Source organism: Labeo rohita, chromosome 12, assembly GCF_022985175.1.
Source record: "Labeo rohita strain BAU-BD-2019 chromosome 12, IGBB_LRoh.1.0, whole genome shotgun sequence".
NCBI classification, from domain to species: Eukaryota; Metazoa; Chordata; class Actinopteri; order Cypriniformes; family Cyprinidae; genus Labeo; species Labeo rohita.
In genome coordinates, this window is record NC_066880.1 from 13,742,107 (window position 1) to 13,762,453 (window position 20,347).

The 20,347-nt window shown below is 37.9% G+C and overlaps 1 protein-coding gene across 1 annotated transcript in view; it reads left to right on the forward strand.

The window, feature by feature from the left end:
• The window catches only part of zeb1b (zinc finger E-box binding homeobox 1b), an 80,312-nt gene extending 60,824 nt beyond the window's left edge, over positions 1-19,488 (forward strand). The window contains exons 3-8 of the mRNA XM_051124233.1: positions 7,679-7,834; positions 9,832-10,034; positions 10,830-10,941; positions 11,361-13,033; positions 13,125-13,305; positions 16,795-19,488. Coding sequence (XP_050980190.1) covers positions 7,679-7,834; positions 9,832-10,034; positions 10,830-10,941; positions 11,361-13,033; positions 13,125-13,305; positions 16,795-17,468 — 2,999 coding nt within the window. The 3' untranslated portion in view covers positions 17,469-19,488. The remainder of the gene's footprint in view (positions 1-7,678; positions 7,835-9,831; positions 10,035-10,829; positions 10,942-11,360; positions 13,034-13,124; positions 13,306-16,794) is intronic.
• Positions 19,489-20,347: the final 859 nt, after the last annotated feature.

Here is a 20,347-nt window from a genome sequence, read left to right on the forward strand (position 1 = left end):
AACTGCGTGATATAAGCTCACAATTCTGAGAAATAAAGTCACAATTCTGCTAAATAAAGTTGCAATTCTGAGAAATAAAGTCGCAATTCTGAAATAAAGTTGCAATTCTGTGGAATAAAATTGCAATTCTGAGAAATAAAGTGAGAATTGCGTGATATAAGATCACAACTCTGATTATATCTCACAAATCTGAGAATTGCGAGATACAAACTCACATTTGCGTGAAAAAGTCAGAATTGCGAGTTTATTGGAAAGTCATGAATTTCGAAGAATTTTTTTTTAAATAATCTCTATTTAAAACGTCATTTGAATGACTAAAAGTAAAAAGTCAAACATGGGTTATCAGAAAAGTGTAAGCACCTTCTTAGTTGACTTTACAAATCAACATCATTTTTTAGGTGACAAGTGAACCATTAACTTTATAACACTTGTAGGTTTATTGTTATTTTAAGGGAACATGAAGCGTAATCTCTCTTACAGACACTAATTTAGATGGTCTAACACCATTCCTTTGCTGCCTTTCAAGCACAGGTTGAAAATGCAGACCTTATTGTGATGGTAAAATCTTGGCTCCATCTGGATAATAAGCCTTGATAAAGAGTGACTGGGATACAATAGCGCTCCTTTGCTTTCAACGAAAGGCATTTCTTCTGTTTCTGGGCTAATATGTATTGCCTGCAGTGTGGGGATTGTTTATGCTGGAAAAGGTGAACACAAAGTTTGTTGTGTGCGAGCTACCAGGGTGCTATTGTGCATTAAGCTTAGTGTTGCGGGACGCAGGCATCATGGCAGGTAATATACCGCCGCTATAACTACGGCCGCTGCTTGCGCAGCAGCCTCTTGTTCAGGTTTTCATTCGGTACATTTTCTACTCTCTCCAGAAATTCATAGTCCTCTGTCATTTTAATTTCTGCCAGTATTCATTCATTCATTCATTCCTCTCTACCGGCTTCTCTGTCAGTTCTCTGCAGGATGGAGCTTCAGTGAAAAAGAAAGTCATTGTTTTTGGCAGAGCTCTCCAAACATTAAACACTTCACAGAAACCCGAGTTAAGAGAGGGACTACACACACGCTCTCTCTTTTTCCCTTTGAATGCTTCTTTTTTTTTTACCTCCATCCCACCTTCATCTCTTTGCAGTCTTTCTTTGTCCGCCTGTTGCTTCTTTGTTGTAGCTCTGAATGAATTGTTGTTGTGAGCATCTAATGTTTTCCCAGAATTCTTCCTTTTAACATGTTACAGCACCTGTTGCAGCTTTTCTTCATTTCGTGGCTTTCCATCGCCAAAGGCTCGGTTGCAGCAAGAAGTCCAGATATACGAGCCATTACGAGGCGTGTCACATAGAGAAATTGGTCTGCCGAGATGTAATGTGCATTGTTCTCTGTTCTCAGACGTCGTGTTTGAGTTATATACACTTCTCTGCCTAAGCTTCCCATCATTCATAGAGCTCAAGGCTGTAAAGCAGCCACTAGCCATAATGGTTCAGCACTATCAGTCCAACTCTCGCTCTACCCCACACCTTTCATTATTTTCTTTTCTCTTTCTTTTTTATCTTGGCAGCGATCTCTGTATTGGAGTACCAGCTCGCTTAGAGACCGTATGGCTGAGACTCTGTGGTCTCTCTGTCTGTGTTTGTTTTAAGGCTACAATTCTTGTGCGCCCCTCTACCTCATCCTCCGCTTTTACTTTTCCTCCGTCCTTCACGATTCTTCTCGTTCAGTGTCAGCTCTCGTGCTCTCTGAGATGAAAACGCTTCTCTTGCAGTCATTTAATGGGTAAATACTCCGTAAACCAATATATTATTACTGTGGCATGGATAGTGACGCTGCATATCCAATTCGATATGTCAAGCTGCTCTATTTCCCTGTAATTTAACCACACGTTTCTTGAACAGGCATTAGGAATCAGCCATTTACGTAATGCGGTGAGCAGAGGCACCTAGCATAATGGAACAAGAAACATGGCGGATGGGTTTACCTCATTTTTTACTGTTGGGGAGGATTACATTCTATATTTGACTTTTAGTGCATGAGCATATGGTGACGGAGTAATTGGTCACTGGGGAAAGCGCTGTAAGTGCCTGACTCATAATGGAAATCTCACCAGAACTTTAATCAGGAAAAGTGAAGCTGGTGAATTCTGGGAAATGTAGTCCTTGCTCACGGCCTACTGTGCTGTGAGTTGCACAAGACTTGAATCATATGAATCTAATAAAGAGATGTCCAGTTTGTATTCTTTCTAACCCCAACGTTTGGGGTCGGTATGATTAAGTATTTTACCGAAAATGCAGTATATTGTGAAATATAATATGAATTTAAAACAACTTTTTAGCAGTCATTACTCCAGCCTTCAGTGTCACATGATACTTCAGAAATCATTCTAATATGCTGATTTGCTGCTCAAAAAACATTTCTTATTATTATCAACGTTGAAAACAGCTTGAGATTTTGGTGTAAACCGTGATTTCTTTTAGGATTCTTTGGTGTAAAAGAACAGCATTTATTTTTAATGGAAGTATTTGTAACATTATAAATGTATTTACTTTTGATTATTTTAATCCATCATTGCTGAATAAAACTAATTTAACCTACTGATTTAGAATATATCTGTATGCATATATATTAGCGATTTAGTAAAACTGAGGAACAAATTATTATATTGTGCGCACAATTTAGAAAAACGAGGGAACGAATTATATTGTGCACACGATTTAGTAAAACGAGGGAACAAATTATTATATCGTGCACAATTTAGTAAAAATAGGGAATTAATTATTTCATGTGCACAATTTAGTAAAACAATGGGAACGTATTATATCATGTGCATGATTTTGTAAAACGAGGGAAGGAATTATTATATCATGCACTCAATTTAGTAAAACGAAGGAATGAATTATATCCTCCGCCCAATTTAGTAAAACGAGGGAACAAAATATTTAATGCGCACAATTTAGTAAAATGAGGGAACAAATTATTTTGTGTGCATAATTTCGTAAATCAAGGGAACCAATTATTATATTGTGTGCACAATTTAGTAAAGTAAGGAATCAAATCAGTATTTTGTGTGCACAATTTAGTAAAATGAGGGAACAAATTATTATATTGTGTGCACGTTTTAGTAAAATGAGGAAACAAATTATTATACCATAGGCATTATTTAGTAAAACAAGGGAATTAATTATTATATCATGCTCTCGATTTAGTAAAACAAGGGAATGAAGTATTATATTGTGCACACAATTTAGTAAAACGAGGGAACAAATTATTTAGTGCACGATTTAGTAAAATGAGGGAACTAATTATTTCATGTGCACAATTTAGTAAAACGAGGGAATGAATTATTATATTGGGTGCATGATTTAGTAAAACAAGGGAACAAAATCTTATATCATGCACACGACTTTTTATTAAAATGAGGGAACACATTATATTGTGTGCACAATTTAGTAAGAAGAGGGAATTAATTATTATTTCATGTGCACAATTGACTAAAACAAGGGAACAAATTATTTTGTGTACACGATTTAGGAAAACGACGGAACTAATTACTATTTTGTGCACACGATTTAGTAAAAAAAGGAAACAAATTATTATATCATGAGCATAATTAAAAATGATGTGTGGCTCCATACTTTTATAATTATTCAATGTATAATTTGTAACACTGCCTCCACCTATTTAGCTCAGATGGACATGCAAGGGTGGAGTGTTTTACAGCAAAAATCTGTTTAAGAGTGTTGTCTGTTCAATCCAGTATCTGTTACAGGCTACATTTAAAGGGTCATGTGAGCAACCTCACAGAAAAATCAGATTTGAGCAGAAAATCAGATTTGGGCCACATTCATCCTCGGTGAAAATGCCATAGTCAAGCATAACTGTTTTGTTAGTGGGTTTAATGGATTGTGGAACTACACTTACAGTACCTCACAAGATTTTATGTGCATATGTCTTCATTTTCTCTACTTAATCATCCGAGTTAAAGTAAATCTCTAAACTGGCTGAGCTTTTACACTCATATGACCCAGCTCTAGCACGCTAACTAAAGCGTCATCCTCAAATCAAACCAAGCCTGTCACAGAACACTCATGCACTTTATCTGACCTTCACCCTTAATGTGTTTAACAAGGTCAGGATGTCATATATAATCACATACGTTAGCTACTTCACCAAGCTTAGACTACAAGACGTATCTTAATTGTTTCTTTTCAAAGACAGTTTAATTTTGTAGTACAATCACAAGGCGATCTCAGTCTGCCTCTGTCAACAGTTTTTTTTATTGTACGGCCTGAGGGGATATTGTTCCTCACAAGATGTCACAGGACTTTAATAATAAGGCGTAATAAAATGTTGAGCCCAGTTTGTGAACGATTCTTGGAAACGCTGTCGTGTAGAGACAGTCTCGTCCAGCCTCGCTAACATTTATGTCTCTATCTCTGGCCCACTTCTAATGTGAGATTGTCACGGCTACAGTTGTGTTGTGATGTCATGACAACAGCGTGCTGTAATGGCTGTATAGCGCAGGGCAAAGCTTGGAGCATGAGATCTGGTAATCATCTGTTCCTTCACTAGTGGAACATCTCACACCCTGATTTCAACACGATTTAAACCTCTCAGGAACGTTTGGGAGGGACTGAAATATTTCCCATTGAAATCATTGGAGATCAAGACAGCCGGTCATTTTTATCTCAATAAAAATAAGTTTATCTTTTTCAGTGTATTCATGTTTTCTGTCTGCAAACGAGAGTGTAGTTTAAATGAGTATGTAAATGAATGTATAAAATTAGCATAGTCTTCTGTTACTCTTGTTTACTTGATAGAAAATGTTATTCTGGGGTGCGTTTCCCAAAAGCATCGTTAGCCAACTATGGTCGCAAGTTCCGTCATTACCAACATAGTTCAACGATTCGGTGTTTCCCGAAACCATAGTTCAAACAAACATTAGCAAACAGCGTCACAAACTTGCTTGGTTGGAACTACAGCTCTCAACCTGTGGTTAGAAGCATAGTTCCTTGTTACAAGACGTATGGGCTCAATAAATTATGCTCTTGGGCACAATAAGCAAGCTATATCTTTCATTTGATCTAAATATAAATGCATTTTAATCTATGTATTTTTAAGCTTCCTCTACAAGCGGGAAACACACCCCTGGTCAGCAAAATGACTGGACCACAAAACCAGTCTTAAGTAGCACAGCAATAGACAAAAATACACTGTATGGGTCAAAATTATCGATTTTTCTTTTATGCCAAAAATCATTAGGATTTTAAGTAAAGATCATGTTCCATGAAGATATTTTGTAAATTTCCTACTGTAAATATATTAAAAGTTCATTTTTGATTAGTAATATACATTGCTAAGAACTTAATTTGGACAACTTTAAAGGTGATTTTCTCAATATTAATTTTTTTTTTGCACCCTTAGATTATATATTTTCAAATAGTTGTATCTCAGCCAAATATTGTCCTGTTATAACAAAGCATACATCAATTCAGTTTTCAGATGATGTATAAATCTAAATGTCAAAAAAAGTGACCCTTATGATTGGTTTGGTGGTCTAGGGTCACATATAATGATTTTATCATAATGAAAAAATAACAAAAATACGATGAGATGACTATAACATTGCAAGATATTAACAATACATTAAAATGTTTTTTGATTTGTATTTTGTTAATCTTGATTAATCCTAAATGTTGCATGTAATGAATTAAATATTCCTATTTATGGACATCATCATAAACTAAATTCATGCCATTTCAATCAGAGTAGAATGGATTAAAAAAAGTATAATTTATGTTTATTAATAAATAATAACATGTAAATATATGTTTATTAATAAAATAAAAATAATGAAAATAATAACATTTAAATGTTAATGATTAATAATACTTTAGGGCTGGGTAAAAATAGATTTCTCGATTTTAATCGATTCTAAAATCCCAAGATTCGATTAGTCTAGCCTGTTTTTAGTTAATGAAGGGAACATTGTAGTTCCCATCCAATGAATCACAATAAGCTTTGTGTTTTGTTACTTTTGATACAAAAACAAAGTCTTACATTTCAAATTCTGTCCATTATGTTACAATATTCAAACAATAAATGACGTTTTGGCACTGTTTAATGTAGTGACAGATCGCTGTGGCCCCTCAGTTTAAAAGCGGCAGCGTGAAGTGTAGCTGAACTAATCATCACTTCTGCTTTAATTCCAGTTTCAGCATGAAATAACCATGAATAAACATTCAAAGATATGTTAAAAAAAAAGAGTACAACTTACCGAAATCCGTATCCTGTCTCATGTAATCGCTAAACAGTGTTTCAACCGAGTAAAGACGTCAATGTAACTTGTAAACAATGTTACGTAACATCACATTTAAAGAACAGGAAAAAACATAATCGGTGACCATTAACTCGTTAGTCAGCTAGAAAACTCTAAATGAGCATTTGGCTATGTGTAACATTCATTTCATTATATTTTTTTACTGTTATTCTGTTTAATTTATGTTTTGATAAATCTGTCAGGTTTTTATGACAGCCACAATTTAAATGTTTATATTTAAAAAATCGAATTGGAGTAGAAATATTGTATGTAATTGTAACTTTACTGTCATAAAAACTTTACTGAGTGTTTGTATACAAATCTGTTCATTTTACCCTTCAGTATTATATTAATGTAGTACCAACCATGTACTGTACCTGATATCTATCCAAAATAACTGATATTGAATCAAATTCACAAATAACAATTTTAAAGACAAAAGCAACTAAAATACATAAATAAATAAAATAACACTTGACAGGATGTGTGTCATCTTTGTGTAGAACCAAGGACGTCCGTCTATACTGTGGCGAGAAAAGCCTACATGTCAGACAAATAAACAGTGTCGGTGTGAATCAGTGTCCCTTATGGAGACATCACTGCTGACAAGGGTAGAGTACACTACAAAAAGAGCTGCTGAGAAAGAGAGTGAGAACGAGCAAAATAACACTGACATAAACAAAAAAACCCTCTTCATTTTGTTTTGTCCCTCACATATTGCAGGATCTCTTAAATCGTTCCGACACACAAATGCACAAATGTCCTCAGGTGTTTCCGAATGTTGTTTTGACTCGCTAGCAAATGCCATTAGTTGTAATTGCTGACATTGCGGACTCATTTTCAGCATACGCATGAGAGAGCGCATTGCTAAGGCACAGAACAGCGTGCCGCCCGAGGGCTCAGTTTCTCCCGAAGCCTTCGCTTGTTCATTTGCAATCGTTAGTTGAGCCAATCTCTCGTTTGTGAGCAAAAGAGAATGAGAGTACATTTCTCAAATTAAAGAAGCTCGTTTAATAGGGACGTTGAGCTCAGATTGTGCATTAAGCCCGAAATTGAATTAGCTGCACCAGAGTCATTTCTTTTTCATTTGCTTTTAATAGGTAAATGTGCAATCGAGGACTAATATGTGTTTTTGTGGGTGTACATACCCACGTATGTCAAGCTATGTATCTAAAGCTCATACTCGCTCAAACTCCACTGAGTATTTAGCTAATGTACTGTTTAATAGTGAGTCACCACTAAGTATTTTGGCTGTTATTTGCTCTCATCCTTCATGTTTTTATCACGCACTGGGCTGTATCACATGACTGATATTCTGTCACAGCGGTGAGCATCAGTTCAAGTGTGTGTTTGTGTGTGTTGCAGTGAAAGAGGAGTGCGTGTCGGACGAGGACGAAAGGAGCAGAGATGCTTTGGTTGAGGAGATGCTCCAGCAAGGAGACACGGCCGTCATCTTCCCGGAGGCTCCGGAAGATGAACCACGACAGGGCACGCCAGAAACCAGCGGACATGATGAAAATGGTACGCACGCACGCTTCACACACATCGTAAACACTTCATGTGTAACATCACACAAGACAAATATAAACACTCATTGTTAATCAGTCTGTGTTTGTATATCTGGAGTTGTTTTTGAGTACTTCATGCAGAAGACATGAGGGTTCACATTTTTTTTTTCCTGCAATTGTATGATATTCAACATTCAGATCTCACATATGGAGACAGACACAATAGCCACACTTCTCCTTGACCACTAATGGCTCCGAAACGATTTTTGGTACACCTGCAACACCTGTGCAAATCTCCCATACCTGAGCTACTTTCTCACGTCCCTGTTGCTGTGTTTGTGAGAGGGAGAACGTTTCACCTGACCGGAGAGAAAAGGTTAATAGGTTACCTGTTAACAGGTAATATGTTACCTGTGTGAGAGCTGGACAGAAACCTGTCCAGGTGTTTCCTGCTTATTTTTCCAGTTGACATTCGAAAATTTTCACCCAGATATACACTACCAGTCAAAAGTTTTTGAACAGTAAGATATTTAATGTTTTTTTTTTTTTTTTTATAAAGTCTCTTCTGCTCACCAAGCCTGCATTTAATTTGATCCAAAGTATCCAAAAACAGGAAAATTCTGAAATATTTTTACTATTTAAAATCACTGTTTTCTATTTGAATATATTTTAAAATGTAATTTATTGCTGTGATTTCAAAGCTGAATTTTTAGCATCATTACTACAGTCTCCAGTGTCAGATGATCCTTCAGAAATCATACTAATATGCTGATTTGCTGCTTAAGAAACATTTATTATTATTATTATTATCATTATTATTATTATTATCAATATTTAAAACAGTTGAGTACATTTTTGTTGAATAAAAAGATCCAAAGATCAGCATTTATCTGAAGTAAAAAGCTTCGGTATATTTTTTTTTTCTTTTTTGGGTAAGAAATTATAGAAATTAATACTTTTATTTAGCAAGGATGCTTTAAATTGATCAAAAGTGATGATAAAGACATTTATAATGTTACAAAAGATTTCTATTTCAGATAAATGCTGTTCTTCTGATGTTCTATTCATCAAAGAAACCTGAAAAAAAAAATAAAAATCTACTCAGCTGTTTTCAACATCTTAATAATAATACATGTTTTTTGAAAAGCAAATCAGAATATTATCAAAAATTATCAGAAAATTATCAGAACTATCAAAAAAAGGTTTGTGCTGTATTTATTTGTGGATCAAATAAATGCAGGCTTGGTGAGCAGAAAATCAACAACAACAACAAAAAAACGTAGGTGTTGAAAAACTTTTGACTGCTAGTGTATTAGCGTTATATAAGGTAGATGCATGTATAGTGGTATAGCTTAATTTGTTTGCTCTATAATGGCATTTCAATTAAACTTAACTAATTCCTTAATGTATGACAGCGTGTGATGTGTCATCCGTGGCTTTATTATTCTGTTAATATGTACTGTCAAATCTTCTCTAGCTTGTTATTCATGTTGCTTTCATAACAGGCTTTTTTTTTCCTTTATGAAATCCATTGTTCATCCATGTAATTATTTGCCTTGTTGCCGTGGTTTTCTTTGATTACCCAGCTGCCAATCCTTGTTCATTTTATTTTGGCTGCTGTTCTTCAGCTCTTCATGCTGGAGATATTTCAGGATAGGAAGTGTCACACATTAAAGATCTGCCCTAACTCTCATATTCTCATTTGCCAGTGCATTGATCCATGTCTACATGCGCACACACACACTCACTTCACAGATAAATCATCTATGCCAGAAATCCATGGAACTGGATTGCCTTGTATTACAGTGCATTAGTCTACTCACACACCTCTTCAAATATATTTGAACAACACATTAAATAATTGCATGCAAATAAGACTTTTTTTTGTTTTAAATATGTTTTTGAGAAAAAAGAAAAGAGAGAGATAAAAGAGGGAGTCATATGAAATTAAAATGAGTACACACATAAACCTCTACTCATTTATAATACTCTCTTCTCTCTCACTCTCAGGCACGCCAGACTCATTTTCTCAGCTCCTCACCTGTCCCTATTGCTCTCGTGGCTACAAGCGTTACACCTCACTGAAGGAACACATTAAATACAGACACGAGAAGAGTGAGGACAACTTCAGCTGCTCCCTCTGCAGCTACACCTTTGCCTACCGAACACAGCTAGACAGACACATGACCGCACACAAAGCTGGCCGAGAACAGGTATTCTGTCCTTATTCTGTAATGTTTGTGAGAAGTGTGATTCAGTGACATATTTTGGTTTACTGTGTTAAATCTAACATGTTTAAAATGTTTTTCTAGGGGCTATAAGGTTACAATTTTAGACTAATTTGTGTTGTAGTGAAACCCAAAGATCTAAAATCAGACTCAAAATGATTGGATTTAATAATATCACTAATCAATACATAGAGAAAAAAACTAAAAAGGGTAGAATATGTGACCTTATGTGAATATGGAACCACAAAATCAGTCGAAAGGGTCAATTTTTTGAAACTGAGATTTATGTGCTATTCAGCTTTTAGATGAATTAGCTATAATTGCAATTTCGTTGATGTACTGTTTGTTAGGACAGGACAATATTTGGCAGCGATACAACAAAATATGGAGAAAAATTACTATTAAAACTGTCAAATGAAGTTCTTAGCAATGCATATTACTAATCAAACAGTAAGTTTTAATATATTTACGGTAGAAAATTTGCAAAATATCTTCATGGAACATGATCTTTACTTAATATCCTAATGATTTTTGGCATAACAGAAAAATCGTTAATTTGGAGCCATACAATGTTTTTTTGGTTATTGCTACATATATATGTTACTTAAGACTGGTTTTGTGGTCCAGGGTCACATATAAAAAAAGATGTTGTCAATAAGCAATTTAAGTATATTTGATATATCGATGGTTAAAAATTAAACACTTTTTGAGATTTTACACTTACTGATAAACTACAGCAGTATTGTTCATCTGATAACGCATTCTCTCTCTTGTTTTTAGCGGCATGTTACTCAGTCAGGTGGAGGAGGGAATCGAAAGTTTAAATGCACTGAATGTGGCAAAGCCTTCAAGTACAAACACCACCTGAAAGAACACCTGCGCATCCACAGTGGTGAGGACTGCTTGAGATATGTTGCTGTATCTGTGTGTGTTTGCAAGCATGCACATGTTTGTGCATTTGTTCACTTCTTTGTACAAATTTGTAGGGCAATTCAGCATTCAAGAATTTCAAAGTGCTTACAGTACTTGCTGTCAAAGGCTTCCTAAGAGAGTTTGTCCTTTAAACACTGCAGACTGTTTTTATAGCCTTTATGGGAAAAAAAAAATCATTTTCTGTGTTGTAGTTTCTTTTGAGGACAACCTAAGAAGTGTCCATTTAATTTACCTGAAAAGATGCACTCACCATTCTTCTGGTCGTCACAAATCTGAAACACACAATGTGTCCTCAGCAGCAAAAGCAATAGAGTTGAAGACCTCTTTATTTATATGTGCATTGTTGCTTTTCTAATTTTTATTGTATGTGTTGTGTAGGAGAAAAGCCTTACGAGTGCTCCAACTGCAAGAAGCGTTTCTCTCATTCCGGCTCTTACAGTTCCCACATCAGCAGTAAGAAATGCATCGGCCTCATCTCAGTAAACGGGCGGCCGCGACCTTCTCCCGCCACCGGGGCTGCCAAGACCCCGCAGTGCTCTTCCCCATCCCTGCCAACCTCTTCCCCCACGGCACGTGTCCAAGTCAGAGACAAACTGGACAATAGCAAACCCCTTCAGGAACAGCTTCCCTTGACACAGATCAAGTCCGAGCCACTGGACTACGAGTACAAGCCTGTGGTGGTGGCCCCATCTGCTAGAGGCGTAAATGGCATTTTCCAGGGTGGGGCGGCAGCCCCTCTTCAGGGCGCCGTACAGGCTGTTGTTCTCCCAACGGTGGGCCTGGTATCGCCAATCAGCATCAACCTGGGAGACTTACAGAACGTGCTGAAGGTGGCAGTGGATGGGAACGTCATCAGGCAAGTGCTGGAAAAGGGGCAGCAAGCGGGGACGGGAATTGTTGGAGCAGGAGGGGTGGGAATTGCCCAAGCACCCCAGCAAGTCATACAGGCCATTAGTCTTCCCATCTTGGATCAGGATGGTAGTGCTAAGATCTTCATCAATTACAGTCTAGACCCTTCACAGGCCCAGGCAGTCCTTCAAAGTCCGAAGAAGGAACCTTTGGGCTTGAACACAGAAGCCTGCAAGTCTCAAAAGCTGCCAGAGGACCTGACGGTCAAGACGAATAGGGACAAAACCACCAACACTGTGGACGAGAAAAGTATTTTACACAATGACACAACACTTAAGCACTGTGGTAAAGATGGACATAAAAGGGTAAACGGGAAAAACCTTGAGGGGAAGATAGACTTGGAGGAAGGACTGTGTCCTGGTCAGCCTCCGCTGAAGAACCTTCTCTCCTTGCTCAAGGCTTACTTCGCCTTAAACAATGAGCCCACTAAGGAGGAGCTGGCAAAGATATCCGAGTCGGTCAGTCTTCCGGCAGAGGTGGTGAAGAAGTGGTTTGAGAAGATGCAATTGGGACAGATCTCTGTAGATCCCTCCTCACCCCCGGCTGAGGATGAGCAGACCACTCCTGGTGATTCAGATGGGACTAGAGATGTAGAGTCGGATAAGCAAATTAACTCAGAGGAGCAAGGAGACAGGGAATGCTGTAGCCCAGCTGAGGGCGTAGCAGCTGGGGAGAACGGGATCGAGAGCGTTCCTACATCCCCTTCACCACTAAACCTATCGGCTGACGGCCCTGTCCCAGCCAGGACTCTCGAGGAAGGCGAGGGACCTCTCGATCTGTCGCTACCAAAATCTGCTGCTACAGCTGCTGTGGCTAGCGGTCACGTAAACACTGTTTACTCGGCTCAAGAGGAGCCGCTGAATTTGACTTGCACAAAGAAGGAACTGCTCAGCAATCCAAGCACCAATGCTGCCATATTTGCCAGCCAACCAAGTGCCAATCCCATAAACATCGTGACCACTCAACTGCCCACCCTTGTGGCTATCACTGACCAGGGACAAGCGCAATGTCTTCGTGCACTTACCACCACTAAACAGACCATCCTGATCCCGCAGCTGACTTACAGTTACACCACTACATCCTCCAGCCCAGCAGGGAACGACACACCGCAGAAAAACGTTATACACGTCAATGGCATCAAGGTGAGAGCCCTACACTCACTGCATGCGTACATGTACATACCATGGTTATATTATTTCAAATCCCAATGATCTGCTTTTTCTCATGATGTAGGAGGAGAAACAGGAGATGGGATCAGAGGTCACCTCAGCATTGGAAGAACAGACAGATTCAGACTCAGGGCCGACAAGAAAGAAGATGAAAAGGACGGAGAGTGGGCTGTACGCCTGTGACCTGTGTGACAAAATCTTCCAGAAGAGCAGTTCACTGCTCCGCCATAAATACGAACACACAGGTGGGATTCTCACAGGCTGTTTTTAGTCGTTCCTTCATATGCAAATGGCTGGGCATTCACAGAAATATGATTTGAAGTGATATTGAAGGGGAAATTATGACAGAATACATTGTATTGCAGCAATTTTACCTATTACACAGGGAGCAGAACTGAAATTCAAGTTCCAACCGCTGTTAAATTACACGTGCTGGAGGGTGCGGTGACTTATTTTCCCTCATCCGCTGGCCAAATACATTACCTTCTCACACCGAACCCAGGCTGTTGCATCAGTTCTCTGTTAGTAATTTACACTCCTCCTCCCTCTTTTGCTTTAAAAACATGAGAAGTTAGCAAAGCCAAGAGCCGGTCACCTCTCACTGTTAAGATACCTGGCCAAAAAGTGAGCAGCACTCATCCAAATGACATCACAGTGCCTTGAACCACAAATTGTGCTGTCTTTTCGCTCTCTTTTTTTTTTGTATAAAGCCACAGTTTATAAACTTCCAGGCCTTGGTGGAACTGGCCTGTCTTGTGCACCACAGCTTGTTTTGATTCATTGTTTGGTTTTATTGTCCATGGCTACATAACAACATGTAATGCAATTCTTAATGCCTTAAAGATCCAGGGTTGAACGCTGGGTGTGGGGGGATTTTCTAGTGCTGCGTGTAGAGATTACAACAATGTTTTTTTGTGGTTGGGACCCTTTACAAGTTGAGCTGAGTGACAGCTCTTTAAATCATGCATATCATTGACAAAAATGAGTCCATTTAATACATCATACTGTGGCGTCACTGCCGATCAGCTGACAAACAGTGGGCCTCATTGATAAAACTTAAGTAAACATATGAGTTAATCAGTGTACTGTAATTTGCGCACAAAACAGACCTTCCCGAAAACTCACAAGATTCAAAACAGTGTATACGTTAATGAATTCCAATAGCATGCACATTCATTCACAATTAGCATAAACCCCCACCTATGAATTACAGCGATGCAAGTTATGCGTCCAGGAATGCTGTGGAACCTTCTCAGGTTTTGCTCCAGTATATCGCATAAGTGTAAAAAAGACTAATGGCTAAATATATAAAAGTTAAACATAACGTTGTGCTGAGCCAAAACGATATGACCAGGAACATATAACAAATTCATGAGACCAACATTGCCTGTTAAATATACCCAAAATTAATTGTATCTCATGTTTAATCACTACAGAGACATCAGAGCCAGTGGCAAATGTCAGAAGGACTAGCTGAGCTAAGGCTGCTCTAGGCAGATACATGAGCACTGAGCACCGGTGATCGCCTGGAGCTCACATCTCCGAAATCGGCATAGCAAATTTTCCAACAGACGCTATCTTTATAAATAAAACGCAGATTTACCCAATCCACCAAAGCGTTTTTAGCCAGGCGCTCTTCTGTAAACAGCTAGCTGGTGGCACTAGAGAAAGTTTTGGTGGCACAGCGTTTTTACAGCTGAGATGCCTTGATTATATGATCCATGACAGTAATGTATTACTAGTATCTCATTTTGAAGAATATTACTGAATATAAAAATTTTGTAACCAGCGAATAATTAACTTCTCCACTGTTGTTCGGTTGTTGTGCAAGTAGGATGGTTGGTTGTTGTAGTATTTGTCTCACCCCTACTCCATTAATTGGATGGCTGGGTAAAAATTGACAGTGACAAGCGCTGTGTTTAACCCAAAGTTGTACAGTTACAAAAAAAAAAAAAACAAGGACAGGGCAAACAAACTTGTGAAATATTATTATGGTAGTGCATCAAAATTCGGTGTCATCAGTTTGCCAAAAAGAACACAGAACGTTTTATGCACCATTTACACGTGGTAGTGAGCAGGTGTACATTTCTTTCTTACCAACTAACATTTTGAAAATATGTGACCCTTGACAACAAAACTAGTCGGGTATATTTGTAGCAATAGCCAACAATATATTGTATGGGTCAAAATGATTGATTTTTTTTTTTTTTTTCATGTTACATGAAGATATTTTGTAAATTTATCAACACTTAATTTTTTATTAGAAATATTTATTGCTAAGAATTCATTTGGACAGCTTTATAGGCGAATTTCTCAATATTTAGATTTTTTCTGCACCCTCAGTTTCCACATTTTCAAATAGTTGTATCTCAGCCAAGTATTGTCCTATCATAACAAACCATAAATCAAATGAAAGCTTATTTATTCAACTTTCAGATGATGTATAAAATCTTTACAATAAAATAACCCTTATGACTGGTTTTGTGGTCCAGGGTCACATATTAACATTTTCATGAATTCAAAAGTTAACAGCTTTACAAACGATTTACACGAAAATTCGCTCTGCTCGTGTTTCATGAATGAGGCCCATGTATTATGAACTTCCAGTGGATGTGACAATGATTTAAAATGATTTTAAAGGATTAGTTCACTTCCAGAATAAAAATTTCCTGATAGTTTACTCACCCCCATGTCATCAAAGATGTTCATGTCTTTCTTTCTTCAGTTGAAAAGAAATTAAACATTCCAGGACTTTTCTCCATATAGTGGACTTCAATGGGGATCACTGGGTAGCTTCAAAGGGCTCTACATGATCCCAGCTGAGGACTAAGGGTCTCATCTAGTGAAACATTCAGTCATTTTCTAAAAAACAAAACAAAACAAAAAAAAAAGTATACTTTTTAACCACAAATGCTCATCTTGTACTAGCTCTACGATGCGCGTCTACGACTTCACGCATTGTGTAGTCACGTTGGAAAGGTCACAAGTGGTTAGTTCTTCATCTGTGTACTTTGTTTCAAAAAGGTAGGGTAGGGTGAAAAAAATCATTTAATTTTCTCCTCCAACTTCAAAATTGTCCAACGACTTTTTTTTTTTACCCATTTTTTCATAAAGGGCTTTCTTTGCACGTTCACTTTGGAAACACTGGGTCGGTTCTGCCTACGTCATGCATGACCTGTCCAACGTGACTACAGAATTCGTGAAGTCGAGCTAGTGAGCATCTGTGGTTAAAAAGTATATAGATTTTTGTTTTTGTTTTTTGTTTTTTAAATGTCCAATCATTTCACTAAATAAGACCCTTATTCCTCGCCTGGGATCGTGTAGAGCCCTTTGAAACTGCAATTGACCAACTGCAAATGACCTCCAACCCATTGGTTCCCATTGAAGTCCACTATATGGAGAAAAATCCTGGAATGTTTTCCTCAAAAACGTTTCTTTTCAACTGAAAAAGAAAGACATGAACATCTTGGATGACATATGGGTGAGTGAAATATTAGGAATTTTTTATTCTGGAAGTGAACTAAACCTATAAAGGTGCGTTTACATTAGTGCAATTAGCACTGCTCAAACAGAAGTCATTTTGGAACCAAGCATTATTCTGTTGGTCAACACAATGAATTTGCATAACAAAAAATTTGCATTGCACCAAAAAAAAAATTCTCTGTATATTCTGGTAATGAAATAAGCACTCCAAGATAAATACTAATAGAGTACAACCTCTTCATCTCTTGCAGGAAAGAGGCCTCATGAATGTGGGATCTGCAGCAAGGCCTTCAAACACAAGCACCACCTAATAGAGCACCTGCGCCTGCACTCCGGAGAAAAGCCGTACCAGTGCGACAAGTGCGGCAAGCGCTTCTCCCACTCTGGCTCCTACTCGCAACACATGAACCACCGATACTCCTACTGTAAGAAAGAGGCTCAAGGTCAAGGGCTAGGCCAGGGAGTTGAGGAAGAGGACAATCCTGGCGAGGAGCAGCCTCGGACGGGCAGCACAGCGACCTCGCCCCCTTCCCACCTGGACTCGGACGAGCGGGGGAGTAGTACCAGAGAGGACGAGAGCGAGGAAGACGAGGAGATGGGCTCGGGGAGCCTAGTGGACGAGGATGAGATTCAGGTGGTCAAGATTGGAGAGGAGGGAGATGAAGACGACCAGGGAGCAGATGAAGACCGGGAAGAAGAGCGGATGGAACAAGAAGATGGCGACGAGGAAGGCGAGAGCGAAGAAAATGACGGACAGACGCTGAAAGTTGTAGTGATGCAGGATGAATGTGAAGACGAAAACGGAGAGGACGAGCGAACGGCAGAGGAGGCCATGGACATGGGAACTGTAGAAAAAATGAAGGACACGACAGAAACAATCGAAAGTGAAGAAAACACAGCCGCAATGAATGGAGATGTGAAGTGATGCCACAACTGTGTTTTTATGACCCTTATTCCTTACGACGTTGTTTTACAAAGTAACTAATTTGAAGGAACAAAAAAGACGTTTTCTCTCCGCAGATGTTTCTCTCTCTTCCTGAGAAGTGACTGTTTTAAGATGAGAATGAGGTGAGGAAGAGAGCGTGATTGCTCTCACGCTGCATTTAAACCCACTACTGTGTATAAACCCCCAGGTGTGCCTGATAAATACGAAATAGTTACTTTTTCCACATAAAGACAATTTTCAGTGTTTGAGTATGGTTTGTATAAATGCAAAGTTTAACGAAAAAACAAACAAAAAATGACGCATATACGGACTGAAAGCTATACACGTTTTGGCTAATAATGTTTTATTACTAAAACGCCTTTGGTCAATTTCTTTTATCAGTATTACTAATTTTTTGTCACTCTCGGTTTACCCTCAAAAGCTGTACAGTTGGGAGAGAGAGATTTCTATACGTTTTTATTGCCAATGAACAAAACTCAGTATTTTCTTGCATTTGAAGGAAAAAAAAAAAGTATCCTGTGCACTACCATATTCCCAGTTTACCTATGGAACACCTATGTGGGCCTTGTGTTGTTTAATGTCTACCTTCCAGTATTAGCGCCCCAGACTCATTCCCTACGCCACGCTAGTGCACGCTAGCACAACATTTGTCCGTCGTCTCATTTCAAGTGAGCCTTAAATGTCAAAAGATTGATGCGGTAACGGTGGGAGGGCTTTAACGAATCCCAAAAAGCCAAGACATCAAAGAAAACCTTAGTAATCCCGGAAAGGTGATCGCCATCAGTCCCTTCCCCACCCATCATCCACCCTTATGCAAAAACATGCATGTTGGAAGTGCCATTGAACAGTGCTGTAGCAGCACACTCGCGTGGGGCTCATGCTGTCTTTGATTTTGGTAGCAAAATTTTGGACCCCTGCACCTAAACCACTAGTCCTGACTACAGGACAAGACTGCCTCTTTTATTTTTGATCAATCCAGTAAGGACTACACTGCATCAAGAATTCAGGAAAGACGATCAATGAGCAAAAAGGAGAAAAAAGACGCTCTTTTTTCAGCCTTGAAGTATTTTTCCCCTGTTTGGTGCACTTGTTTCTCTTGTTATCTTTAGCTGCACGACACTTTTTCTTCAGGTAACAAACGTAGGCAGATATGATCAATGAAGAATTCACTTATAGTGTTTTTCGTTTCTTTTTTCGGTCAGCCTTTTTACCTGTCAGTATTAATTTTTTGTCTTGTTTGTAATGAAGTATTTTTTTGTTTGTTTGTTTGTTTCGGTGAACATTGTGTAATGTTTTGTTTTGTTTTGTTTTTTTTTTTTTCCTCAGTAAAGGCAGTATTACCCCTCCCATCCCTCACCAGTATAACTTTACATTTTTAGTTTTAGAGACCTTTTATATTTATGTGTCTTATTTTTGTATTTTCTTTATGGTTATTTATTACACAATGTAGTGTACAATACTGTAGTTTGTATTAATACAATAATATATTTTAGTATGAAGAATAATTTCGAAGATAAATGAAATCAAAGCTGGGGAAGAAACTCTAGCATTTCAAAGTGTTTTAAAATAGAAAAAGTATTATTTTCAAATTTTCAAAATGCATTGTTTGAAAAAAACAAAAACACCCCTAAAGTATATCAGAACTGTTAACTTTTACACGTCACTTTCATGCTATTGTCTCTTACCCCACTATACTTTGACGCTACTGAAAACTAATTGTATGCTATACACGCATGAGTCCTTGCTGTTGTATCGAAAGATTGTCCTTCACCATGAAACTGTGCTGCCCTTTTAATGAAGCCAAAACATCATCAATGTGTTGTTTTTTATTATTATTTTTTGGTTGTGCCAATTTGTAACTCTCTTTGTCTACATCAAGGCAACAAAGTCTTTTATATGTCCCTGTTTTAACCTTTTTAGTGATAGCTTTTTGTTTGATTGTTTTATTTTGTTTTTTTAATGACTCCCCATCTCACAATAAAATACTTCAAGAATTCAACTTTTCTAGAATATGTTAAGCTCTTCATGAAATGTCTGCAACATACTTTGGTTAAAATTCCTCAATGGTTGTATAAAACACGCTTTTTATACCTGGGCAAAAACCGCTCTGTTCACTGCAAGCTGTTTCGTTGCATGTCTCTTTAAATGATAATGAGCTCTGCTCACCCCGCCCCCTCTTCCATTGTTTGTGTTATCAATGGCGCTCATCAAAAACAAAACTAATCCACTGCTGAATGAATGTTGACTCGATGTTCACTTTTACATCCAAATACAAAAACAGGATTGCTTACAAGACGTTGTTGCTACAGCTGCTTGAGCGCGGAGAAAATAGTGGACGACGTACAACTGGCTGAGGGCGAAAATATTGTAATACGGGACGGTCCGTCAGCAGTCGTTGGCAGGGCTCACACTGTAAAAAAACAAAATTGAGTCAACTTAAAATAATTTGTTACCCCACTGCCTTAAAATGTTAAGTTTAGTCAACTCAAATAAGTTTAGTCAACTTGAAATGTTAAGTTGTACTAAGCGACAACTTATTTTAAGTTAAAACCACTTTTTTTTTTTTTTTTTTTTACAGTGCAGAAAATCTAAATGGCTTGATAATTGCGATTTTTGGGGATTGAAGGAAATGATTGAATGGACTTTATCATTGTAGCAGGATTCGTACAATGTGCTTGAAGTACTTGAATTTGAAAGTACTTTTTAAAATTTAAGGCCCTTAAAAACAGCAATATTCCTGAAGGGGTATACTTGAAAAGTGCTTGAATTATTGAAAGACACCTACAGTATCTTTTCAGATACGTTTAAAAAATACATACCTTTTCTGCTTATTTCAGTTAATGTCAGAAAACTAGCAA